Raw genomic sequence first — 26,471 nt, forward strand, 5'->3', positions numbered from 1 at the left:
GGGGCGGGGTCAGGGCTGCGCCTGCGCGAGGCTTCGGAGATGAGGCCCGGCGGGCGGTGCCACGGGCCTCGAAAAGCGGGCGCTGGCTTTTGACACGGAGTGGCTGCCGCGGCTCGGGCTGCCTAGGCTGTGGGTGTCTGACCCCGACCGCAGTCGGCTTTGAGGTGAGAGCCCGGCCCTCGCCGCGCTTGGGCTGAGCCTGGCCGGGAACGCGGGTCCCGAGGGCGCCTCCGGTGGGGAGGCTCGCGGCGGGGCGGATGGGTGGGGCCGCGGGGGCCACGGTCTCCACCGGGACCCGCCTTCCCTGGGTGGGGGACCCAGGCCCCGAGGCGGCGCGGGGCCGGCGGCGGGAGCCGAGGAGCGGGCCCGGGCCTGCGGGAGGAGGCAGTGCCCCGGTGCCGATTCCTGTCTGGGGTGGGACTGCAGCTCCGGTGACGACGGGTGTGGCGTGTGGCGTGTGTCTGGGTCCGGTCGGAAGGGTGATGGAGTGAGAGCATCCGCGGGGCTGCTCCCCACGTTCCTCATGTCAGGCTCTGATTTGAGGGGCGATGGAGACCGTTCACTTTTTGTGCGGGATCCTGTTGGTTCCTCCACGCGTCGTGGCTGTTTCCCCGCAGCGCGGGTCCGGGGTTGCGTCTGTTTTGTTTACTGTCACCGGCACGTGGCAGGCGCTCCCGACAGGAGCTGGGCGGGGTGTGGAAAGAGCTTTGGAGCCAACTCTACCAAGGTTCCAAACTTGGCCCCATGGTGGCCTTGGGCAAGCTGCTTCATCAACTTTGCACTTTGGCTGCCTCATTGGAAAGGGGCTGTAATACTGCAACCTTGCTGGTCAGTGGAGAGGGTCAGAGGTATACACAGATGGCATAAGGCTGTGTGTGTATGTGAGTGTATAAAACATATCACCTGGCACTGGGTGGCAGATGGTAGGTGCTCAGGACGTGGGAGTTGTCATCTGGATGTTATCTCACAAGAAGGTTCTCCGGTTCATTAAGCATGGCCTCTGCCAGGCTGTAGCAGGCATCGGATATACAGAGCTGACCTAGCCCTGGTCTTTGATGAGCTCACAGTTCTGAGTGAGATAGTTACGAGTAGACAGTAGCTAACTAATGCTGAGATCAGGGTATAAACTCAAGCTGTGGAAGACCCATCCCGTTGCCCAACCTGAGGCTTTCTAGAAGAGAAGCCTGAACTGAGTCTTGGAAGGTGACTGATTAGCCAAATAAATAGAGGGTGGAAGAGCATTCTAAGCAGAGGGAATGGCAGGAGCAAAGTGTGGAAACAGGGAGCTGAGTGCATGCTGAGAACCGCAAGCCAGTTTGCATGCATTCCTTACAGATTAATTGAGTGTGAAACTGGTTGTGGACGATGAGACTAGGGGTCCACACGAGCCCGGTCATGGAGGACCTTGCGTGTCCTGGCAAAGAGCCTGACTTCAGTCTCTAACTTTGAGGAGGCAACAAAAGATTTGAAGCAGGTTAAATGGCATCTGACTTGAGTTTTAAAGAAATCATTTCAGCTGGAGCTTGATGACAGAATTGAAGCGGCAAGGAGTCCAGCTGGGACTGATACCGACCAGGGTTCTTAGCCTTCCCAATCAGTAGAAATGGATAAGAGGCCAGTCCAGAAATTCAGGCAGGGCTTGACTGGGGCTCCTGCAGCTGCAGGAGGGGAGCGAAAACAAGTAACAGGTTCCCTTGCTCGCTCCTCCCCGCCAAAAGGGGCCAGAGCGGTGGGAGGCGGGCGAGCTCGTTCCTTACATGGGGTGAGGGTAGGGGTGTGTCCAGGGGTCGGGCAGAGGGGCGGCTGAGGTGTTTTGCCCACCCCCTGGCGGTGTTGAGCGCAGGGGGCACGCGCAGGACCCTGCTTTGGCTTTCTGCTCTTCAGAAGCGGTAGTTGGGGTTTTTTTGGTCTTTTTGTGTTTTGTTGTCCAGAATTTGCCCCAACTGCACGTGCTTGCACGCAGTTATTTTTAGTTCCTTTATAGTTTCTTTGTATCTGTTACTCGAGAAGACGTTTGTCCACTTGCAGTCACTGCAGCAAAGTGTCCCAGGTCCCAGTTTGTCTCAGGACAAGGTCCCTCACCCTTGAAATATCTCCTGATGGCTTGTGAATTCCTTACATTGTATTCCAGACTTTGTGCATTTTTATGGGTTAAGGGTCCATTGCTTTCATCACATAATGAAAAAGTGTTTCTGTATAGCCATAGTCTAGGATGATGCAGGCCCTGTTTAGAGACATGGATGAGGGAACTCTTCAGGTGGGATAATCAGTGCATCTTGGACTTGGCTGGATGTGAGGGCTGGAGGACAGAGAGGAGTCGGTGATTTCCTGGTTTCTACCAGAAATAATGGAATTTATTGAAAGGGAGAGGAGAGGGGCTGCTGTGGAGGGGAAGAGGATGGGCTCTGGTTTGGCCTTTTGGCCTTTGATGAGTCTGTGGAACACCCAAGTGACAGTATCTTCGGTCTCATTTTTATGCACGAATAATTTAGAGACAAGAATGACTTGCTTAATTAAGAACATGCATCAAAATAGTGGCAGATATCAAAGGTTTTTGTAAATGCATTTCCCCTTCAGCTCCTAGATTGATGATGGAAAGAAAGTCTTAAGGAGTTGCAAAGCCCTTATTAAGTAGTGATTTTCGAATCGTTCTAGTATTCCAGGGATTTGAAGAGATGCTTCAGGATTTCATAACAATACTATCAAATTTTAAAAAATCATATTTAAAATTGTTATTTCTATATATATATAGTACTTATATGTACTTAAAATATAATGTGCTTAAATATGCTGTACACTGACCTTCTAGCCCATCAATTATGGTATGTTATGCTGCCAGGTTAACCCAGTTCTGTGCACACCTTGAGGCCCTCTTGCCTTCTCTGTCTAACCGAGAAGTATCCTGTGATGGCAGGGCTATCGTTTGCAACGAATTATCCACGGAAGCCTTCTAAGTAGGCCCCCTCTTTTTACTCTTGTCCTGTGCAACTAGTTCCCTACCGAGCAGCCAGTCATCTTTCTAAAACAGAAATCTGATCGTATCACCTGACTGCTTTTTTAAAACCCTCTGAGTCTTCCTGTGAAACCCAGAACAAAACCCCAGCTCTCGCTGTGGCCTGCAAGGTCTCCTGTGGCTCTTTCCCTCCTGTCACTCTCCCTCCTCCTCCTATTCTTAGTCATATTGGCCTCTCACCGGTCTGTGCGTCAGAAGGACGTCCACTCTCGGAGCTTCTCCTCCACGTTCACGGCTGCCCCCTCCTTCCCTCAGGGCTTAACTCTCGCTTCCTCAGAACATCTTTTTCTGTCTAAAATCGTCCCCCCTTCCTTTGATCACTATCTCCTTAAGTTGCTTTAGTTCCCCTCGTAGCAATTATTGTTTCCAAATAATGTGTTTTATATTTGGTTTCCCTGTTGGTCTGTCTACTCCCTCTAAAAATGAGCTCCCTGAGGTCAGGGGCTTTTTCTATCTTATTCACTGGTGTATCCCCAGCACCTGGTAGGTGCTCACTGGCTACTCAGGAACGAATGAATGAATCACATGTTCTCGTTACTCCACAAATGAAGCAGAGATACAGAAATAAGTTGGCTGATGGGGCTGATTAAAAAGCTTGGGCTCAGGAGTCGAGTTTTGGGTCAGTGGCCTAAGGTCAGATGCTAGTGAGTGGATTTGGCGGGGGTGGCCCTCCAGATTCAATGGGAGAAACTGTGTGTTGGAGAGGGGCATGCATTGACCACCCCGTGATTTACTCATTCTTTTCCTTCATCAGGTCCCTTGTTTTTCTGACAAGAATTCACCATGTCGGAATGAAAGGACGCTATCTGTGCAGACTGCTGTCTGTTGAACGTTTGAAGACGATAAGATAGTGTTCGATTCTGTAGTGAGCAGGTTCCCTTGTTCCCTCTGTAGAACCAACCTTTAGGAAACATTTGTTAGGTTCTTGTATTCATAAATCCTCCTGAAAGATGGGTCACAGTTCCCTTGTCTACAGAATGCAGATTCTAACCTGTCTTCTGTAAGCCCCCTGATGGGGGGCCTAGAGCTCCAGCAGAGACCCTCAGAGAACATCTGTGTCACCAGGTTGCTGTGAGGATAAATTGAGACAGTGTGTTTGGAAGTACTTGAACTATGAAACATTATGCAGGCTAGTTCGTAATTTTCCAAGTATAATATATGTGCTCCTATGAAATGTGCAAGGAGAAATCGAAAATTTAAAAAAAGAGATACATAAGCCTGGCTCTGGGAAACTTAAGGTCACCTCCTTCCCTGGCCTTACTGGAACGAGATGAGAGGTAGCACCTGGCAAGGTTTTCATGTCAGCCTTTACTTAAAGATAGTTGGAGACTTCAAGAAAAATGCACATTTCCGAGATGTGTCAGCGCCTTCAGTTCTTAGCCCTGCCATTCACAGAACAGGAACCGGAGACAGTGACGTGGTTGATAAACTGATATGTCACATATTTTACTAACGTCTTGAGTTGGTTAAAGGGAAGGCAGGCACTTGAATATATTGAGAACTAGATGTTACTTCTGAACAGTGCTTTTCACACCTCCAGAGATGCCAAGAAGGTTCCTACCTTTTTGGTTTATTGGGTTAGAATCTTGTGATTCAAAAAGAGAATAAGAATGAAAAAGAATAATACCCACATTTTGTGGTCAACGGAAAATATTTATGTTTCAAGTAAAAGGAATACGCCGTGGAACTGGGAGGAATTGATGGTTTTTATTTATTTTTATTCCTATTACGTGTAAAGGGATTTAAAGTTGCTTTTCTCAATGTACCTAACCAACGCTTGTTCTTCCAGGGGGCGTGCCTCTGGATCGAGCTATGGTGGAAGATGTTTCGGAAAGGGAAGAAGCGACACAGCAGTAGCAGCTCCCAGAGTAGTGAAATCAGTACTAAGAGCAAGGTAGGGATGATGGCGTGGAGGCCGCAGTCGTTAAGTGGTGAGAATTTTGTTTCTTCTAACCGATGCTGCGTGAAGGGTACTAACCCCGGCAGACCTGCTGATGTTCTTCAAACTAGAGGTTTTTCACATTCATTTTTTTGCACTCGACACGCATTGTGCGCTTGATTTAATTTTATTTTGTTTTGGTAGATTTTCTGGAGTTCTTAACTCCGCTAACCTGGAGGGATCGGGACTTCCGAACGGTCTCATTGAAACGCTGATTTTTAAATTGTTTATATGACAGGAATTGCAGGCACTCAGGGAGCTGGATGTCTTGAATTCTAGGGCTTGAGGTGTGTGTGCAAATTATAATTCTGTTTAGTCACGGTGAGTTACTTGGATAGTGAGGAAAATGCCCTGGTGTGAGTGTGTGGGACCCTTCGAGTCCCAAGTCCTGGTCCACTGGGTCCGCTAGACTAGGACTAGAGAGCCTGTTTAAGTCATTCTCCACCCTTGTGAGCTCTCGGTGCCCAGTGCCAGGACTGGGTGAGGCAGGAGAGGAGCCCTCGGCCCACACGCACGGGTGCCCACCTCCGGGGTGCCTCTCACCAGCCTGTGGGCAGCGCCCTGGGTGGCGACGGCCACGCCCAGGGACGGACACACGCACCACTGCCCTTCGGGAGTTTCCAGCAGGCAAGGGCAGCGGCGGCGTCGCTGAGCTGTCAGCACGTAGCCAAAAGCACCAAAACCTGAGCTTTTAGCAGTCCTGTGCGGTCTTAAATGGGAAAACTGACCGTTTTCCTGTCAGGTTTCGGAACTCCTGCAGCTAGCTGAGACCCACCCGCTGTTACCTAAGTGTGAGGACCTCAGCCTGGGAATCAGGCCCCGCTTCCTGTTTTCTAGATCAGAAAGTGGATAAAGGGAGACGTGCTGACCTGCGGCTCGCAGAGTAGGACCAGAGCGCGGTTTCTGATTCCTGAAGGACCTGCTGCCCTGGGCAGGTGGCGGAGGCAGGGCCAGAGAGGTGCAGGAGGGCCGCGGGCCCAGAGGGAGGTCTTACCCCGAGTGATGGCGAGCCTCGTGCGGTTCCTAAGCAGGGTGCTGGGACTCAGATTTGTGTGCCAGGATGATGTAAGCGTCTGCCGTTACGATTCGGAACCTCAGAAAACTAGGCCAGTTTCTCCCTTCCTGTTCTTCTGTTCTGAGGGTTGTTAGGTTCTGACAACCTGGTTGCTTTTCCCGTGCGGAGGGGTAATTTGAAGCACAGAACCTCACTCTGTCACACGCTTCCCAGAAGCCAGCCTGACTTCGTAACGGCATCTTAATTCCAACTCCCCTTCCGTCACCCTTTGAGTAGTTAGGTTTTTTTCCGATTTGTCAGAACCACACATGATGTTGAACTTCCGTGTGCATACGGCTCTGCTCTTAGTTTACATTCCAAGAAGTGCTGTTATTAAGAAAGGGAAGCAGTAAGGCTTGATACATTTTTGCATTCACCTTGATTCACTTCTTAAACATCGAAAATTTTGAGTGTACTTTTAAAATTTAATTTTGATTTGAAGTGTAAAAAAGTGATTTTTTTTCTTTTTTGGCCGAGCTGTGCAGCTTGTGGGATCTTAGTACCCCAACCAGGGATTGAATCTGGGCCCCGTCAGTGAGAGTGCCAAGTTCAAACCACTGGACCACCAGAGAATTCCCAATAAGTGATTTGTTTAATCAGAAGTTTTTACTGTTATTTCTAAAAAATGAGAGTATGATGCTGTAGAACAAACTATATTAACATGTATGATTCATTAAATTTTGCTTAACAGGTTTGTTGGTTTTTCTTTGTAATTCACATTGCAGTTATGCTCTGGTCCACCAGTCGGCCTGTGTTTACCTGTTGTAGGCCAGGTAGTAGTTGGAGTCATTGCAGATGCTGGGGTGAGAATTAGGAGACGTAGATTAGAGATCTAGGGTATTTACTAGATGTAACCTTGGGTAAATCACTTCACCTCTCTGTGTCTCTCCGCTCATTTACTAAACAGGATAATATTAACTCCCTGCCTGCTTTCTGCACAGGGTTCTTTTGGGGTTCTTTGGAAATACTACAAAAGCAAGGTGTAGGTTTTCACATATGACATAAATATCAGGTATCTTATAAGGAGATACAGGTAGTGGCTCTCATTTAAAGTGGGAGTGTTGACCTCACGTTTATCCAATATTGTGTGATGGCAAGAGCAGTTGGGACTGTCTGCTTTTCTGGAAGTTTGCTAAGGAATTTGTCTTTAGAAAAATCTGTCAAGTCGATCTACCTGAATAATTGACCTGATTTTATATGTGTTAATTCAACTATAATAAGTCATTTGAACGTTTGGTAGGGAACTTGAGAGAAGATAGTGCTTCTAATTGCGTTTACGGTTTTTCTGTTGTTTTGTTATTTCTCAGTCTGTAGACTCCAGCCTTGGGGGGCTCTCGCGATCCAGCACCGTGGCGAGCCTCGATACCGATTCCACCAAGAGCTCAGGTACGGAGGGCGGATCATTTTGGCGAAGGCTGCTAACTGACGCTTGCGCAGTTCTGCCAGAGTAGCACAGGGAGTCCTTGAGTATTTGGGGTTTTCTTCCTCTGCTCTGCCAGAAATGGTCCAAGATCTGGTGGAACGCAGGTTGGGGTGGCGGGTGGGTGGTGAAAGCCGCTGCCTTGGAGGAAACTGCTCTTAATGGTCGTGGAGCAAAAACTTGTGGAAAACTGCGTGGTGACAGTTTAGAAGTGTCAAAATAGCTTTGTAAGAAATGGGCTGGCCGATTGTGAATTATTTCGGAATTACATTCTTCGTGGGGGTAAGACAACGTCCTGCTGATTAAAAAAAGTTAACATCAGGAGCATGTGGTAACGAGGGGAGCATCTGTCATAGGCCCTTGAAAACAGTTATGCAGCCCCCCAAAAGGAGCAGCTCTTCAGAAATCAAAAGGTGGTTTTTGACCCACCTGCTAGCCGGTGTGTAATTGGAAACCTACTACATTCATTTTCTTGTATAAAATCCTTCCCCTTTTCCTTTCGGGATCATAGGCGACTCTATCCATAAAAGGTGGTAGGAGTGGGAGAGAAGATGTAAAAGGGAGTATAGTAGCATAAGGTCTATTGTCTTTACTTCCAGATGCTTTAAAACATTAAAAATGTGGGCATCTTTTTATTACATAAACATAATCTAAAAGTGACCACAGGGTATTCCTTTACTATTGCAGACGTTGTAAAACCCTTTGTGGTACCTTTGTACTGGCTGGATTTTACGGCACACACAGTTCTTCACCTATTACCATCTGTTTTGTAAGGGACTTCCTGTCTGGCATTATTCCATCTACATTGAAAAAAAAATTTTCTGGTCTTTTCTGACTGAATGGGAGAGGTAGATCAGGTTTCCTGAATCAGGAAAGAAAGCTAAAAGTGAAAGGTAAAAAGGAAGAAGAAACCAAAAAATAATTAAATGTCATATGCATTACAAAGGTACTCAATCATTGTCAAATTGACAATTTAGTTCTCTTCTTTTTGAAGAAGAAATGAAGCATAGTAATAATTTATTCCTTTTGAGATTTTTATATATTTAGTACATTGTGAGTCACTGAGGAAAAGGTTAGTGAAATTTTTAATTCTTTCCCATGACATCAAAAAGTTTGCATTTAAAATTTTTTAATTTTTATTAAAGGTTAACTTCTGATGACACTGTCTATTTCCTGCCTGGGGAGAGGTTGAGGATACCCTGTAATGCAACTATTTCTTTTGAAGTCTTACTCTTACAATTTTTCTTTTCACCTTTAGGACAAAGCAACAGTAATTCAGACACCTGTGCAGAATTTCGAATAAAATACGTTGGTGCCATTGAGAAACTGAAACTCTCCGAGGGAAAAAGTCTCGAAGGGCCACTAGACCTGATAAATTATATAGATGTCGCCCAGGTAAAAAAAAAAGGTTCAATTTTCTCAGATTCCAGAGTGAACTCATGGCTTTGGAGAAAGACAACACTCTTCCAGGTCTCCTCACTGCTTCTCCTGAAGCCGCGCTTTTATCACTGTTAGTTGTTACTGAGCGCTGGGGTCAGAGGAGGTACAGGGCACCTTGGATACCGAGTCGAAGAGGAGCACAGGGACACAGTCCCTTCCTTCACACAGTGCCTTTCACTTTTTCTGGGGCTGACTGAAAAAGTCCCCTTGTTTAAATGGGGGAGCCGAGGGCTTCCCTGGTGGCGCAGTGGTTGAGAGTCCGCCTGCCGATGCAGGGGACACGGGTTCGTGCCCCGGTCCGGGAAGATCCCACATGCCGCGGAGCGGCTGGGCCCGTGAGCCATGGCCGCTGAGCCTGTGCGTCCGGAGCCTGTGCTCCGCAATGGGAGAGGCCACAACAGTGAGAGGCCCGTGCACCACACACAAAAAATATAATAATAAAAAAATGGGGAGCCGAGTACGGTGGCTGGGTACACACCACAAGCTTATCTCTAAAAGTCTGGCAAGTCTTACTGTATCTCCGTTGAACTAGGTTCAGCTCTTTGAATAATCTAATTCATAGTGGTGTTGACCTACCATATCTATTTATTCATACCCTGTTTCCAACAAGAACTGAGGTAAGTTTCAAAAATATATCCTGGTCAAGAAGATAAAAAAATAAATCACCACGAAGGAAAATTTAATGTGAACATTAAGACAAATCAAGGTGTGAGGTTTGCGCCTAAAGTATTGTAAGGTCCGTACCCTTGCCAGAGTTGGGAGTGGATGAGCCAGAAGACTTAATACTGTCAACAGTTAGTAACTTGCTTCCCAAGTTTCTAGAAGATGGAATTGCTTGTCTTTGTTTTCATTAACAAAGGGATATTACTGCAATGGAAAGAGTCCCTTATCAATTTATAGCGTGCTGGTTACTATTAAGAGTATATAGTCTCTTAACTCATGGAGATGGGATCCTTAAATATACTGTTTCATATCCTCATGAAAGTGAAGGAAGTCTCCGGTGTCTCAGGGGAAATCAGCTGAGCTAATCTGCCATTTAACAGACAACTGTTGGTAGTCTGGGCAAACACAATTATCCCAGACTTTAGTTTGAAATATAAAGTCATTCCAACGTGCAAGCAACAACTAATCTAAGTGAAGTATTCTACTGAAAGATGGCTAATAATGTTTTCTCCCAAAAGTACACTAGGCATTTCATTCTGACAAGGACTGCTCAATTTCTCACATCACTGCAGAAATGGGGCTTATCAGAATTCTATTATTGACGATAGCTTGCTATTAGCCCATCTGTTGATTCTTGGAATTGATTTAACCTGCTGTGAGAAATGATTGGCAAGAGTTTACTCTTGCATGTGAGGACCCAAGAATTAAGGCAGGTGGACATGGCTCATTTACCATCATCTCTTTAGTGCAGGCAAATGGTTCCACAGAAACACTGACCGTATGGAATATCTGCTGATTGCCAGCAACATCATATTTATTTTAGAGAAGGCAAGTTAGGCTACTTAACAGATAGAACTGGACCATCTGCTAGGGAAACCATCAGGCATCGTGTGCTGTTTTACTTGTTCTGCATAGCTCAAGATACTGACTGATATTTTTGAGAGCCGAGTAACCATTCTTCAAGCAGCGTTTACTTGTCCAAAGCCCTGGGGCGCTGGGAATACCAGACATACCCAACACCCGGCTAAGATGTAAAGCGGCTGAGAAGAATGGCTCTTGCTGCATGTTACCTGTCACTTAATGTGCTGACATGAGTATAAACTTTGAGTAAAGGCCCTTCATTTTTCTAATGTTTCTAATGTAAGTATTTATTTAAGCCTCGCTGGGATCTGTGAGTAGTATCAGTTTGTAACTGGGGTTAACAGTAAGCATGGGGTACATGGATCTGAGTTTTGGTCAAATTTGCAGACTGTAAAACAGGTCGGGGGGATATTTCTTCTCCCTCTTTGGAGAGAAATTCCTGCTGGGCTGTTGTATGCCCCACATTCTTTAAAGGGTTTGGGTTTATGATGGCCAGATGCTAAAATTGACCAATCAGAATTAGGAATGAAACATAATTTTTTAAAATATATATTATGTAATTTATTTTTACTTTAAAGCAAGATGGAAAGTTGCCTTTTGTTCCTCTGGAGGAAGAATTTATTATGGGAGTTTCCAAGTATGGCATAAAAGTATCCACGTCAGATCAGTATGTAAGTAATTTAATTAAGGGGGAAAATGTGTTTTAGGTGTTGGGGAGTTCAGGCTGGGAAGGGCCCTCTTGTAGTTAGGTCTGCTTCTGTTTGCAGAGTGGTTGGCTTGTAAACATTTCTGGCACCTGGCCTTAAAAGTGACCAATTTCCTAGGGTAAATGAATAGGGGCTTTTGCTTCTGTGTGTGTAGGGCCCAAGCCAATCCCCTCCCCTCCCCTCCCCTCCCCCGGCTGGTCCCCTAATGCATTTTCAGCTTAGGACCCCATGCCGATTCAGAGCAGGCATCAGCTTGGAAGCTGGGCATAGAGGACGGGATCGTGAACTTAGATCATCTCACTCCATCTTCCTAGAACTTAAGTAGGAAGGTATGATCCTAAAGGCAAATTGGCCCATAACTGAGCCAATAACTGGGTGAAAAATCTGTGAAACTACCTTCTGCCCGATCCATGGATGGATATGCTCAGTTTAAAACCTCATGATAAATTCTGCACAGGAAAATGCGTTTTAAGAATGGAGAAGCATGTAAAATAGCACGGTCTTTCTTCTCCCTGATTCCTGCAGGATGTTTTGCATCGGCATGCTCTATATTTAATCATCCGGATGGTGTGTTATGATGATGGTCTGGGGGCAGGAAAAAGCTTATTGGCTCTGAAGACCACAGATGCGAGCAACGAAGAATACAACCTGTGGGTTTACCAGTGCCACAGCCTGGTGAGGTTTTCAGTCTCCTTGGTTATTAGTCTAATAATTCATCAAACAAAGTGGCAAAACCAGAGACTGTTTAGTCTTTTCAAAGGCTGAAGAGATGCTCTCTGCCATGTGCCTAGCAAACACCTGGCATAACAGGAGAAATGAGTATATCAATCAGGCCCCAGGTCAGCCGGGCCAGACCTCCTGCAGGTTGTTTGTTAGGCCAGCAGATGTAAAGCTGGTGAGGGAAAGCGGTGTGTCCTCCAGGGCAGAGCCACGCCTTTCCATACCTTGTTCTGACTCGTGAGGGTCCCTCCTGAAGGCCACGGGGTCCTGTGTTACCGCGTGCACTTCCTGAGGGGCGGAGGAACACGGTGACCCAGGCAGGCCGTGTCTGGGGCTTTCCAAAACTGGTGATGTGTAGGTTTAGGAGAGGCGTTAGGAGGGTCGCGTTTACTTCGGGAAGCGATTTATGAACTCTTACTGTATCATCTTTTCACTTAACGTAGGAACAAGCACAAGCAATCTGCAAAGTTTTATCCACTGCATTTGACTCTGTGTTGACATCTGAGAAACCCTGAATTCTGCAGTCAAGGGGAAGCAGACTTCACGTGCAAGTTCCGCTGTTTTCTCAATAGTTCTGTTTTCACTCTGCGGTGGTGTTGAACTATTCTGGAAACATGAGCGATCCTTGGCTCTGGATTTTCTGAAGAAACGCAATGTATAAAATACCAGTCGTTTGTTTTTCTATTAAAATGTATCTTATTTAACAGTGAGTTAACGCTCAGTGAAGTTACCTACCTACTGGGACTAAAAAAGCAACGTCATTTGTCGCTTTTAAACACAAATAAGCTTAATAACCTTTACGTGTCGCAGAAGTGCCCTCGGTGATGAATGAACATGGAGAACTTTCTGAGGACGACCAAGGCCGTCTATCCTGCAGCACCGGCAGGTGACACTGCCAACTCAAGTCACAAAGAGGAAAACTTTAAAAGTGTACCATCAGGATGACATGCTGGTAACCCGCAATAATCATCTTCAGGGTAATTAGAAGTAATAAAACCTTCAAAGATTACTGCTCACGTTAAAAGTCACACACTGTAAAGAATCTCATGTTCAGTAGGCTAGTGTATTTTTAAAAGGACTGTTTTTATATATAGTGCTTTACTAAAGATTAAAAACATGAAAAACACCATGTCCATTTAAAAGTATTTTATTTTTTTCCAGTCAAAGGACTAGCTAACAAGAGTAAACTTATTAAACATGCTCTAATTAGGACAATGAAAATAAGAACTGATTTAGGTTATACAGTATATACAGTTGCGCTGCAACTAGACCGAAGTAATCAAGTGAATGAACTGAATATCATACATCTCAGACAGTATCCACCCTGTGGACCGTGGTACCCGCCCACCCCTTCACAGATCACACAGTAACCATTAGTCTGTGGACAGATTTCTGAGTCGCCATCCCTAGAAGTCAGATCTGATGGAGAATGGCATGCCAAATGCCAGAATCCTGCAGCTAAGTTCATGACATGTAAACTTTAAATATAAATAGATATCTACAATGTGTTCCTTTCTCTCAGTTGCTTTTTTTTTTTAATTTGCAAAGAGCAAATAACTAGGAAAGGATATTAGTAGGGAAGTTAATATAATTTCTCCTCTGGCAAGAGTAGTATTAATTACTGCACAACAGCACCACCAAATTGTAGATTGGAAAAATATTTCCTAGATATTGATGTACCAGTGAACCTGATATATCAGTTCGGGACTGGTGTTCAAATGCTGATAAGAATCAACTTTAATTCCTTACACAGCTGGCACCAAGTAGTCAAAAGGCTGATTATAAGATACAGATGTGGGAGCGTTGTATTAAAATATACACAGGAAGTGCACTGTGCGAAACATCTGTTTACTTTCTTAAACCTATGAGAGAATTAACTAAATGAAGGGTTCAAAACCAGAAATTAACCATTAGTGAAAACAGATGTAGTGCTTTTAAAAAAAGACTTTAATTACAGATCTAACACATTTTTTCCCAGAACTCTGATAGGCAGATTGCCATACAACATCATAAAACATTCCAGTTTATTCTGTCTCCCTTTATAACAATGAAAAAATACAATGCAATTTAAAAAAAAAAAGCTCTGTACTTACAAGAGTCTTGCATAATAAAGACAGGCTGCTTCAATCAAATGTACCATCATAACAAACACACTAACAGCATCGTCCGTCTCCTTGCTTTCCAAGCCTCTTCTTAAATTTGCTCCTTCGCTTTGGGTAAAAATCTAAGTGGTCATCATATGCCTGTTTATTCTCAAAGAGTGCCAGAATTTCCAATATACCTACCATGAGTCTTACACAATTACCAAATAGAGGTATGATAGTCAAGTTCATTAAACTAATGAATTTTTGATTTTATCATATACAACCTAATCCCTCCACCCCCAGTAGCTTAAGAATGATACGATGGACTCCAATAGTAAAACCGGGATGTTTGAGAGTATTTTATTACCTGGGACCTACAGATTTCTGATATGCTCTTGATTACAAACAAATGGACAGATTAAATTTCAAGACAGTGTAACTACCATTCCTGTTCGTATATTATATAAATACAAGACACTAAACTGAGTGGACATTCTCTTGGGCTAGAAAGGGAAGGCAGTGGTACACTCGATAGGAAACAGCAAGTCTTGTGGTAATATGGGGGGGTCGGTCTGCACCACGGTACTCTAGCTGTGTGACGCGGGAGGCTCAGGAAGGCAAATCCCGAACACCTAAAGCATAGAAACTAGTTTAAAGAACTGTTTCGCAGTCCATCAACCTTAGTTTTTAACCAGATTCAGGAAATGCAGTTAATATAATCTGGAACTGAATTAACTGCTGTGACATATGCCATAATAAACCATCTATAGTCGGGTCAAGTAGGCTTGTTCACAACAGGTTACACACACATGCAGGATACACTGATAGTTGCAACCTCACACACCAGGGCTGGAAAGTACAACGCTTATGTATACATTTCCAATAAACATTGGGTGGGTTTCAAAGGAAATCTTTAAAGGTATCTTTAAAGAAAAAAAAGTCTTTAAAGGTGAACTGAAGCATTTTAGCAGGAAGTGCGGGCTGGCTATGGACTTTGAAAGCAACAATTTCCTGGCTTCCTCAAAAGAATTGTGCTGAAGGTCACCAACCCCAGAAGTGGGCCAAGAAAAACAGGACGAATTTCTTTCCCACACTCAAAACATTTTTAGGTTCAACTACTGCTGTAGATTCAGAATCTTCATTATTTAGTTAAAATAACTTTTCAGTTCACCTTTTGGAAATTCAGTTGTTCCTAATAGAAGTGTAGCAATGTTTCATGAAAAACACGAATTATAAAAACAATTCATTGATGTATATAAATTGCCTTTGAGTTTTTAAAGCAGAACAGTGGCCTTAGAGAAAGTGGGCTACCGTACAATACAATTCATGAAACAGGTTATCTGGCAAGAGTTTGGGTACCAATAATGAGACAAGACATAACTTTAAAAAGAAGTGTTTTTGTTCAGTAGCAATTTAGTCAGCAATAAAGTGCACAAATGACACGGGAAATGCTCCTTTGCGACTGGGATCTCCGTCGATGTGGCCGATCTGAAATGAATAAAAGGTTATGTTGTTACACAAATTCCAAATGCTGGAAACTTTGAAGGGCATTACAGCATTTGGAGGGGAAAAAAAAAGATGTGTTTGGAAGAATCTCTTCTGGGAGTTACTTGGGTACAACATCTAAACTGTTTTTCCTTTCGCTCCCGTCTCAAATAGTGCCGGCCTACTACCCGCAGGGACTTCTATCCGCGGGGAGTCGGTGTCTGCACACACGCCCCACCTCAGTCCTGGTGGTCTCGGGGGGCAGGCAGCACAGGATCAGACCACCACCCCGACCTCCCTTTTTGGTTTTTTTTTTTTAAATGGATGAAGAAACAATGTCAGAAGTCTGTGCACTGCCAAGTCAGAGAGAGTGGCAAATGTGAGTTGGCCCAAATGTAGTCAAAGCATTTAAGACTTCAGTAAATCCATTTACTTTTGCTCTGGGAAAATTATATAAATTATACCTCAGGTCTGATCTCAACGATGTAAATTAAGTAGTTAAGTAAACATCTAAAACAAAATCACCAAAATTTAAATTATTATCTTTGTGTGTGTGAGGGGGATACCCTGAGATTATAGACAGCATTTACTTTCTTTATAGCTTTCTGATTTTGCCACAGTTTTTGAAATGAACAGGTGTTTTCCAGATGCCTAAGCCTGGTGTCAGGCTGGAGCCCCATCCTTGTGGTGGGTTGTACACAAGTGTGAAGGCCAGACCTGTCTCAGGGCCATGTGGGCAGCGGGCGGGCAGAGCCCTGGACGGGCACCAAGGGGCACCAGGAGCTGCCGCCCCCTCTGCCGCCCGTGGTGTCGACTGCGCTGTGTGGAGCAAGGCTGACGGAGGAAGGGGCTCTGGACCCACAGGTACTTGAACCCCTCGAGGGGAGAGGCCACAAGAAGACCCCTGAACCAGCCATGCCAGAGGCGGTGCCAGGCCCCGAGTTGGTTCACAAAGGCCCTGGAGAGAGAACACACAGCTCACCCAGGAGGGTGCCTGGCTAGGGACTCTGACCAACACCCCTCGCCCTTGAGAGAGCGGAGCTGTCTCCGTGAGTCCTGGCTGCGTCCTGGCGGCAAGCATGACCCATCTGATATCTGAGCTCAAGCCCCGGAGCTGGGCCGTTAGCGGCCCCCAGGTGGCAGACGCTGCCAGGCGTGCGGGAGCTGTTTGCACGACTGCCCAGTTTATGACAGCCACCTCTCCCTGGGGGCTGCCGTGCCCGTCGCTGCAACAGTGCTGTGTCACCGCCCTTTCTCAGACGAGCTGGCTGTGGCTTAGCAACATAACCACCTTGCCCAAGGTCACCCAGCCTGACCTTGGCCGGGGCTGGACACTCAGGGTCATCAGGGGAAGCGCCACGCTCATCCCATTCCAGCTCCCACCCGGATGCCACAGCTGGTTTCAGGACCAGCCCGACACCCAGCGTCTCTGCCCTCCGGGTCAGCTCTCCATCTGCGCCCCACTCCACCAAGCCTGCAACGCCGGGCAGAGGCACCACCGAGAAAGCCAGGGCCTCATCTCAAACCCTCAGGTGCGCTCGGCAAACTGCAGCCCATGTGGCCCGTCCGCCCCGACGAGGGAGGACCCCACTCAGAAGCGGGTGCACGGAAAGGGCAGCTGAGGCGCGCGGGGCACAGTGGGCACCGCCCGGGAACAGACCCCCGGGCCCGACTCACCCACCACTCCTGGTCCTCCTCCCCGTCCACGACAATCACGTCCCCCTCGGAGAAGGTCAGCTCGTCGGGGTTGTCGGCCACGCAGTTGTACAGGGCTTTGACCCGCTTGGGCTTCAGCCTGGTCTGCGTCAGGGAGAAGAGGGCTCACAGCTTAGTGTGTGGGGAAGCGTCTGCTCCAGGGCAGAGAACCGGGCCACTTGGCTTCCAACTGGTCCCGAGGGCCGCCCGCAGGCCTGGGAGCCCACGGGTGTCAAGATGGGCGGCTCAGTGCGCTCGGGGCAGGGGGACTTCCAGGAGGAGGCCAGCCAAGGGAAGAGAGCAGGGAGCGGGCCGGCCTGGTGCCTGGTGGGCACGTGGGGGCCTGTCCTGGAGCCGGAAGGGCCCAGCCCACTGGCTATGGGCTCTGGGTTGCATCCTGCTCCGATCCGAAGGACCAGGTGCCCAGGAAGAAGCCTCCCCCACCCCAACCAGGGCAAGAGGAAGAGTTTCCTCTGAGCCCTTGGACGATAACCCACCCGCTCCTGGCCAGGGCAAAGAGGCAGAAAGGAAGGGGCTCGTCCGCTTACCACCTGTGACTTCCTGGGCATGGGCGCCGGGGGCTGCGTGACCACGGCGTTGGACAGAGGACCCAGAGTTTCTGTCCCAGAGAGATCCACTGCTTTAGGGCCAAAATGAACGGACTTCACAATATGCCCCCTCAGTCAACACCATGAGATAGAAACGACATAAACGCCGTCTCTCATAGCCACAAGGCAACTTGCCTGAGATTTCCTAACTGTTGAGGGAAAGTCCCCTAAAGGCCAAAGAACCTTGTGACTTCCACGCAACCTCCCTAGAGTGTGCCGGCCTGCAGGTGTCACAGAGTGAGGCAGACGCCATAACCTCCTCCAATGACTCCCAGACCCCGCCAGGGCTCCCCCACACCCCCGTCCCCATCGGCAGAGGGGGACAGGAATGCGGGGCGTGGGACAGAGCAGCCCAGGAGCAGGGGCGCCAGAGGTTCTGCGAGGGCAGGGTGGCTGCCAGGGCAGGACAGTGGGCCTGACCCAGGGGTTCACCACAGCTGGAAACACCCTCCACTTTGCCCCCGAGACCCAGCAGAAAGTAGCCCAGTTTCACGTGGAATAATTACCAGGTCCTCTTGGCTGGCCTTTGTTGATCAGTGGGCTTGACTTGTCAGGCCTACAAAGAAGGGGAAAATAGATTCACTGGTGCCCGAGGCCTGCAAGGCACGCTACCGCTCCGCCTCACTCCCTTTTCTAAAGGACCTGTGTTCGAGTTGAAAATGGTTGACCTGATTTCATCACCTGCCATCCAACTACCTCTTTTTTTTTTTTTGGAAAAAGGAAGCATGAGAGGTCCAGAGGGCAGCGCTAGATCGAAGGTTCCCGACTCCCAAACCAGGCTCCTCCTGAGGCTCTCCTGTCCCATGTGAGCCCGTTGCCAATGCCCCGGGTCTGGGCTGGAAACTGGGCACCACCAACCAGCTCTAGCCGTGATGTGCCCCATCCCCTCCCCGCGCGGCCTGGGTCTCTTCCTACGTCAGGTGGGGCAGTATCAACCCCAGGGCCCTGGTGGCTCTGCCAGGACCTGTCCAAGCACCACTGGCCCGCGTTAGCCATGCCTCTGGCCCGCGTTAGCCATGCCTCTGTACTCTGTGACCCCTGCTGCCTATTAACCACCGTGACTGACATGGCTCAGCACACCCTGCCCCATGAACCCCGGGCCCGGCACGTCCCAGCACCACAGGAAGGGACACGCAGGTAAGGGGCTCCCGGGGCTGGCAGACAGCGGTCTGTTAACTCAGGCTTGCCGGGTGGGCCTGGATAAACGTGTTTCTGTGAGTTGGCATTTCCACCTGCAAAAGGTGTGACACCAGTTCTGTCAACTCTCAAAGTAAGGACAAGTGACAAGAATGTCTGTCATGAGCCGAGAGGAACCCTATTCCAGTTCTCTGCACAGAGCCAGACACACAACTGGGGCCTGACATATGATGGGAGGGGATGGAGGGCAGAAGAGGCAGATGGGGACAAGCCAGGGACAAACGGCTCTCCACACACACACGTGTGTGTGTGTGTGTGTCCCCAGTTCTGACCACTCAGAGGGCCGGCCTGAGCGCAGTGACACTCCAACAGCCAAGAAGACACTAAGCACCCAGATCTTGGCTTCTAAATGTCATTTCCAGTAAAAAGGAACCATTTTTCCACCATAAAGATCCAGACTGGGAGCCATGAACTGGATTCTTCTGTAGTAAAGGACGGTATTTAGGTATTACGTGTGTCTAAATAAACTTGGAGTCTGAGTTTTGGAAGGTAGCATCCATGTTAATTTCCTGATTTTGCTGGTTGTACTGTGTTTATGTAGGAGAATGTCCTTGTTTGTAGGAAATACATGTCCTGCACTACAGAGGGTCCATGTAGTCGAGATAACCCTGTGAGCGACCAACAAATAAGACCTAGAGGCCTCATGTCTTGAGAACTTTAACTCCCCAAATCCTGGTGTCTGTACTGAACGGAAATCTAAAATCATCACGTGGATATAAGATGTACATCGGTATGAAGTTTTTTGCATTTTAAACATTCTTGATTATTTTTTAGACACCTGAAGCATAACCACTTAGTTATGTAACACTTGACCTTAGGGGTCACAGTAGTAGAGACATGGAAGATTTCAAACGTTCAGAGAAACCTCAGCAGGTGAAGTTACGGGGCTGGTGCCCCTGGGAAGCAAGGACAGCCGAGCTGGCCCGGCCCGAGGGGCACGCAGAGGAGCGGCCGTTACCCGGGAGCAGGCCTCTTCTGGGGCAGGCGGCTGGGCAGCTGCGGCGGCAGCGGCGGCGGGGCTTTGCTGGGCGGGAGCCCGGGCTGCGCCGGCTTGCTCTGCTGGCTCAAGGCCTCCAGCACACTGGGCGTTTTTGCTACCGGAGGGGGCGGCGTGGGAGCCAGGGGGTCTGCGGAGAGAGGAAAGAACAGAAACGCGGAGGGTCACACTTCAGGCGCCCCCTCCCAGCCTTCTCACCCGAGGCTCTTGCGATAAGGGCTTCCTTTTTCCTTCCCCTACCTACCTCGTAAGGAAAAAACCTACTTTCATTGACGATTTTCGGAAAACAGTGCTGGCGGGGAGTCTTTCCGAGCCTCAGGTTGGGACTAAAATGCCTCTATGAGCCTGGGAGTATTTTCTCAGCTAGAACCCGCTGTGGGTTTCCGCCCTCCACGGGGACCTGGAGAAGCGGCAGCAGGAGGCCCGGCCTGGGTCTGGCGCCGGTCCCGCCCCGGGGCCCCACCCATGCTGCTGGCCGGGCCCCACCCATGCCGCTGGCCGGTCAGTCTGAGGAAAGGCTGCGAAGAACTAGCTGGAAAGGCTCCCGGTCCGCGAGGGGGCAGCGGGACGAGCTGTATCACTCTCTACGTTTCACAGGTGAGGAGGCCGCTGCTGTCCCCAAGCGCACGGGCCAGTGAGGCAGGGAGCCCCGCCTCGAGGCCACGCCTCCTCCCCGTCTCCCCGGCCAACAGCAGCCCTCCCCTCAACGTCCGGCGTTAGTGTCCCGCGGGCGCGGCGGGGGGCGGTGACCTGCCCCGGACCTGGACGCTGATACCCATGGACCCGGCAGCCCCTCTCTCCCAGGGCAGCGGGCGCAGGGAGCCGGCTGACCAGGGAGGGGTCGGCTTAACCCTTCTTTCCTTTTGCCATTCTTCTCTCCTTTCTCGGCTTTAAAGGGAAAGTCAAAAGGCAGACTCTAGCATGCAGAGGTACAGCCCCCGGGACGCCAGACTGCGAGTGCGAAAGTGGGCTTCTGAGACCCGCTGGATGCCCGCCCCAGCGTCCCGAAGACCCCGTGCCCGCTCCGCCTCCAGTGCGCGTACGACACCGACCGCAGCCAGGGCTGGGCTTCTCCCCCCTTAACTCCGGGTAAGGAAACCGGGGGAACCAGGGAAAACCCTCAGCGCCCTCAAAGCACCCCTGAGCCCGCGATGCCAGAGCCCCTCCCTCCTACAGCGTCCAGACCTCGGCCCCCCCTCCAGTCGACCCCCCACCAACCTCGCAGCTGGAAAAAAGCCCCTCCCCTTCCCCGGGTGCTGAGACTCTCACAGACATGTGACACTGAAGGGCAGAGCACAGACCAGATTATAATCCACAGGAACACAGCCCAGCATCGAGAACCACCCAATGGCCAAAGGCAGCCCCGGGGCCAATGTGTGAGAGACAGAAATGCTGCTGAAGTGCTCGGGAGACAGAGCAGGAGAGTGAAGGGCCCCCGTGGGGTGTGAGGCAGACAGGAGTCCGCCGCTGGGGGGCAGCGGCCGCAGGGCTGGGGCCACAGAAGAGCCACAGGCCCCCAGGCAGCGCCGGGCAGCCGGCAGCGAGTGGCTGCCGAGAGACCCCCCCCAGCCATCCAGCTGCATAAAGCCCAACAGCGAGAAAGGAAAAAGGAAAAAAACGTACTGGTAGATGTCACGCGGAGAGGGGGCAGCGGTGGATGGACAGCTGGCGGATCTGACGAAGATCGCTGCCGGCTTACACTGTCCACACTTACAGAGTTTGTCTTCCACAGGGCGTTAGCTGAGGAGGCTGGCTGGACTGCACACGCACGCACATGCACACGCACGCACGTGCACACGCAGGCATGCACACGCACGCACACGCACGAGCACAGAACAAAAACAGAAACAGAACACTGCATTATTGATCCTCTCCCCTATAAAATGGTACACATGACCCTTCCAGAATAACATTAAGGCCACAAATAGGACGTTGATTTTAAAAAAATTCTTGTTTCTGGTATCTGGAAGACAGATACCAATACACACCGAACCAGCGATGCTCCGGGGAAAATTCCCAGTTGGTCTTCTCAGTCTTACCAATTTTATTTCTCAAATTTAAACACTGTTTGAAGTGGGAAATGATGACCACAGTGAGCCTCCTGAGCACTGCACTCGGGGACAGGACGTCTGCTTGTCTCTACCCATCTCAGTCCTCCCTGTGGGGTCACCACCTCGCACAGGGGGGCACCTGTCCTCAGAGCACGTGGAGAGAAGGCTGCAAATCAAAGATACCTGGTGAGGGGCACACGTTTCTGGCTGAAAGTCAGCTCAGGTGGCACACCAGGGAGATGGCACTGTCCTGGCCACACCCTTCCTCTGCCCACAAAGCTCCTCCTCAGGGAGCAGCATCTGCTCAGGGCACAGGCATGACCGTGTCCGAGGCTGGGCCTGGAGATGGAAGCAGGCCACACCCGCACAGGGCCCACCCGGGGTCAGAGCGAGCCTTCACACGTCTGCCGTGGACAACGTCCTCCTCCATGCAGGGCCCGAGAACATCAATCCCGTCCTGCTTGTTGTGTGGGGACTCCTCGTGGATCGAGCGTGGAACAGATGGAGAACAAAGGTACCCTTTGGGGGGCTGGCAGGGATGAAGGGTAATCTCCGTCACCAAAGGAAGAGACAGAGCTAACGGTGGGAGTGGCAGAAAGAAATGGGGGGAAAAAAACCCAAACTTTCTCATCCTAAGATTTTAAGAAAACAAGAAATAGAGGTGAACAGCTTTCTATTCCTCTTATATGGCCCAACAGAGCAAAATAAAATCTTTCCTAACATGGCACACACAGTCAGTAAAAGTCACCAATGGGGTGGAGATAAACACAGGCACTGGGATCTGGGGGGAGGCAACGAGACGCACCCACAAGGCCCCAGCCACCGCAGCGGCCCCCGCCTGCCCCGGCCCCTCGCAGCTGGGGGACGTGACCTCCTTCCTTGCTGAGGGACCTCCCGGTCAGGCCTGGGTGCCCTGGACGAACGGACCCTGTGGGCGGTGACGGGCGGGTTTCAGGGGTCTGCCCCGTGCAGCGTGGGTCCGCCCCTAAGACGTGTGGCTCGGTGACCCAGACAGGAGGCTCATTAGCCTTCTCTGCCTCCCTGAGCACTGGGGGCAGAGCCGTGTGGGAGGGTCTGCAATACACTCAGAGCAGCTGGGGGGCGGCGGTGGGCACAGCCACCCCACACTGTGAGCACAGACCCCACAGGACGGCAGATGTGCGCACTCCTCCCTCCCGGGGCTCACAGCACCACGGTCACGCGCCTACACGCCTCTGCCGGAGAGCAGCTCCCGCGCAAATGCAACTTGGGATTTACTTTTGGGACCACCATCGGCCTACAGCAGCCGTGGGCCCAGACATCACGCCCCATGGAGGCTCCTGCCCCCGGTCCCCTGGGAAGCCCTCTGGAGGCCCCAGCCCAGAGCTGGCCTGGCTACTTGCGAGACCTGCTTCAGGGAGCATCATGGCCAGTGGGCCTTCAGTGCTGGGCAAATCACTAAACCTCTGGGGGCTTAAGTTTCCATTTTTATAAAAACAAGAAACAGCATCTGTTGAGTCAAACTCACTGTGCTGCGACTGAGGTTAGCACAGGAAGCTTTGGCACTTAAGGCGCTGGTAGGACCCTCGGGGACTATTTCGTATTTTTAGTTAGGCTGAGCACCGTTTCCCAAATTAGCATCTCTTTATCCTTCATTCCATGGGGATCACAGAGATAGGAAATAATCGGATGCCACAAGCTGGCCGAGTACAGGTCGGAGAAAGATAAAACGGGAAAGAATGAAGGCAAAGGGAGTGGTAGAGAGGGGCAGACCGCAAAGAGAAAAGGACCAGGAAAAAGGTCTGCAGGAAAACATCCAGGGACCAGCAGCAGGTGCTGACCCCTCCATCTCAGGCCTACCCTGGTGGCGTCCCTGCATCCCTCGAGTCACACGTGCCACACCCCTGCCCAGAACGAGAATGGAGTCAAGACACTCTACCACCATCCCAAGAATGACGGAGTTCTTTTAAGAAGCAAACAACGTAAGTACAAAACAAAGGACCCCAAATGAAAAAACATGTCCTGAAGCTGGCCCACACAAAGCAACTACAGCTTCCCCAAAGCGAAATCCCAACGACACCGCTCGTGCATCCAGGGGCCACCAACAGCTCAGTACCTTTGGCAACGTTCCGCGGGGGCAGCGGGGGAGCACTGGCGGCGCTGGGGGCCGCGGGCTGGGCGGGCGGTGGGCTGCTGCTCAGGATGGCTCCGTACGTCTCGTTCTGCAAGATGCTGGGCACGAAGCTCCTCTGCTTGTCCTTGGCCAGGCTGGCGGCGTCTCTGGCCAGAGATGCGGCGTTGGACTGCAGCTGGCTGGAGCCCAGCTGGTAGAAGCTGACGGGCCGGTCTTCTCGCCGACTGGGACTGGGCTGCGGGGGTAGTGGGCGGAGGTGTGTGAAATACAGACGCGCTGACCTCTTGGGCACAGTGACTGACGCACTGGGTACAGCCTCAGGTACAGCAGTCTAACACCTGGGCACGGTGCATTTTTACTGTCACATGACAGCCGCAAAACCTAAAACTCACTCTTACCATGTCCCTTAACGGAAACACACACACGAAAAAAAGCCATGATTTACAAAAACTTACAATTCTTCATTCTGTGAAGAATTTAAAATATAAGCTGTTTCACCTTGACCATCCAGTTACCTCAGCCTAGCTCTGTATTTCACTGCGTGTCCCCTCCGTAAACACCCTTCTCTGACGGCAGAACAGTGCAGCTGCTCTAGGCACGCACGGCCACAGCGGATCCCCAACCGCCATACGGCTAATTCGGGGGAGATCAACGTCTTCTTCCCGTAGGAACTGGAACTCTTAAGAGTCCTCTAACTCAGGGGTCAGCAAATCACGGCCCATGGGGCCACAACCCATTCTTATAAAGTCTTATTAGACAGCAGCCACGCCCATCACATCATTTGCATATTGTCTGTGGCTGCCGTCAAGCCACCCTGGCAGAGCTAAGGAGTTGCAACAAAGCCTAAAACATTTATTATCTGGCCCTTTACGAGTCTGCTGACCCCTACTCCACCTGAAAGCCATGTGCATGGAACCATGGAATTAATTAGATGGAACTTGTATTTCAAAGTCAGCTTCGTTATAATAGCTGTGATCTTGAGCAAATTAACCTTCCTGATCCTATTTCTCATCTGATAAGTGGGGCTAACTTTATTCTTTTATTTTTATTTTTTGGTCTCGCCACGCGGCATGCGGGATTCTCAGTTCCCCGACCACGGACTGAACCTGGGCCCTTGGCAATGAGGGTGTGGAGTCCTAACCACTGGACCGCCAGGGAATTCCCCAGTGGGTCTGACTTTAACTGCCGGCACTGTGCCCGGAGCTTAGCAGGTATCAGTATCGGCAGTCACCGCCTCCTCCCCTCACGGGACCGCCCGCCCGCCCGCCTGGCCAAGGCTCTGGCCAACCAACGGCTCACGCCCAGCTCCAGTACGAGGAGCTCAGTGGCCAGTGGCTCTTCATACACAGTTTAAATTCCAACAAAGCCCATGGCTGTGCAAACCACCACCCGCCACTCTCTGCTGAAGGGGTGGGGACGAGTGTCAGCGCCGCTGCCGGGCTTTCACTGGGTCCACGGCACCTGCCGAGTCACTGCCTGCACAACCCCGGGAATGTGACGTGTGCCTGACCAAGAGGCACTCGCTCCAGGGCAGGTGTTTCAAACCTTCTCCCCTTGTAAAGGCAACTCTAGCGTGAAATAGCCAGCTCCCCTCACTTTGATGCCGTTTTACAGCTAACTCAGAAATTTCTTATTCCAAGAAACCGTAAGTACGGATACTAACTGCTCCATAAACCGGGATAGTCCAACAGGTTTCGGAAATGCCATATATAAATAATCAGACATCAATACACATCAGGACATTAAAATCCTACAGTAAAAATTAAAACGTTACACCCGGCTTTCCCACTAATTTCACAGCAGCTAGGCGTATGGGCTTTGGAGTCAGTCTTCCTGGGTCTGACTCTGAGCCCGTGTGAAGGTGGCAGCCTTCCAGGGGTGCCCTCAAGTGCACAAGACAGAGAGCGTCATGAGGAGAGGCTGGACCAGGAGGCAAGAGCCCCAGGTTGGTCTCCAAATACTGGCTTCCCTGTGGCCAAGACATCCCCTCTCCTGAGGCCTGAATGACCCCATCTAATAAAGGAATGAGTTGGACCCAATGATCTCTAAGGGTCAGTGACTTCAGCGAAGGTTTTAAAGATCAACTAGGTGAACATGGTCACTGCTTCTGGGGGAAGCTGGCTCTTTATCACATTATCCATAGAGAGAGAGATCCCTCTAAAATCCCCCAAAATCCAAGGCTCTCTGTATCTTTCCTTCGTATCAGAAGGCGAGAAGCTGCCTCTGATTACATAGTTATTGTTCGTTCATAGTCACGTCTGTAGGAGCTGGGAGACAGGAGGCAGTTAGGGGAAGGGTAAAACCACAAACCTACTGAGATCACTGGAAGCAAAAAGTAAACCGTATTTCGTTTTCTGCAAACAGCTCTCTACCCTAACTACAGGCCAGGACCCACGCCGCTCTGAAGGCCGCTGATCCTGACAC

General features: G+C 49.9%; 2 protein-coding genes across 10 annotated transcripts in view; one reads left to right on the top strand and one right to left on the bottom strand.

Annotated features, from left to right (window-relative positions):
* Positions 1–4: 4 nt before the first annotated feature.
* ITGB1BP1 (integrin subunit beta 1 binding protein 1) lies at positions 5–12,911 on the top strand. 2 transcript variants are annotated; one of them, XM_079940348.1, is made up of 7 exons: positions 5–164; positions 4,803–4,907; positions 7,314–7,392; positions 8,685–8,821; positions 10,969–11,061; positions 11,623–11,772; positions 12,261–12,904. In XM_079940348.1, exons 2-7 carry the CDS (start codon positions 4,836–4,838, stop codon positions 12,330–12,332), a joined length of 603 nt encoding a protein of 200 aa, XP_079796474.1. In that variant the 5' UTR covers positions 5–164; positions 4,803–4,835; the 3' UTR covers positions 12,333–12,904. The 2 variants fall into 2 exon arrangements, with proteins under 2 accessions (XP_079796474.1, XP_079796475.1); XM_079940349.1 differs by lacking the exon at positions 10,969–11,061 and having other exon boundaries at positions 12,261–12,911.
* Positions 12,912–13,004: 93 nt separating this feature from the next.
* The window catches only part of ASAP2 (ArfGAP with SH3 domain, ankyrin repeat and PH domain 2), a 156,695-nt gene continuing 143,228 nt past the window's right edge, over positions 13,005–26,471 (bottom strand). The window contains exons 22-28 of one of the 8 annotated variants that reach the window (XM_079940347.1): positions 24,030–24,282; positions 21,507–21,641; positions 19,845–20,013; positions 18,196–18,245; positions 17,630–17,700; positions 17,064–17,186; positions 13,005–15,389 (exon numbers count right to left, since the gene is read on the bottom strand). In XM_079940347.1, coding sequence (XP_079796473.1) covers positions 15,315–15,389; positions 17,064–17,186; positions 17,630–17,700; positions 18,196–18,245; positions 19,845–20,013; positions 21,507–21,641; positions 24,030–24,282 — 876 coding nt within the window. In that variant the 3' untranslated portion in view covers positions 13,005–15,314. Of the gene's footprint in view, positions 15,390–17,063; positions 17,187–17,629; positions 17,722–18,195; positions 18,246–19,844; positions 20,014–21,506; positions 21,642–24,029; positions 24,283–26,471 lie in introns of all 8 variants that reach the window. The other 7 variants (XM_079940346.1, XM_079940344.1, XM_079940343.1 and 4 more) reach the window with 7 other exon arrangements.

The sequence above is a fragment of the Stenella coeruleoalba genome (genome assembly GCF_951394435.1).
Source record: "Stenella coeruleoalba genome assembly, chromosome: 13".
Taxonomy (NCBI): Eukaryota; Metazoa; Chordata; class Mammalia; order Artiodactyla; family Delphinidae; genus Stenella; species Stenella coeruleoalba.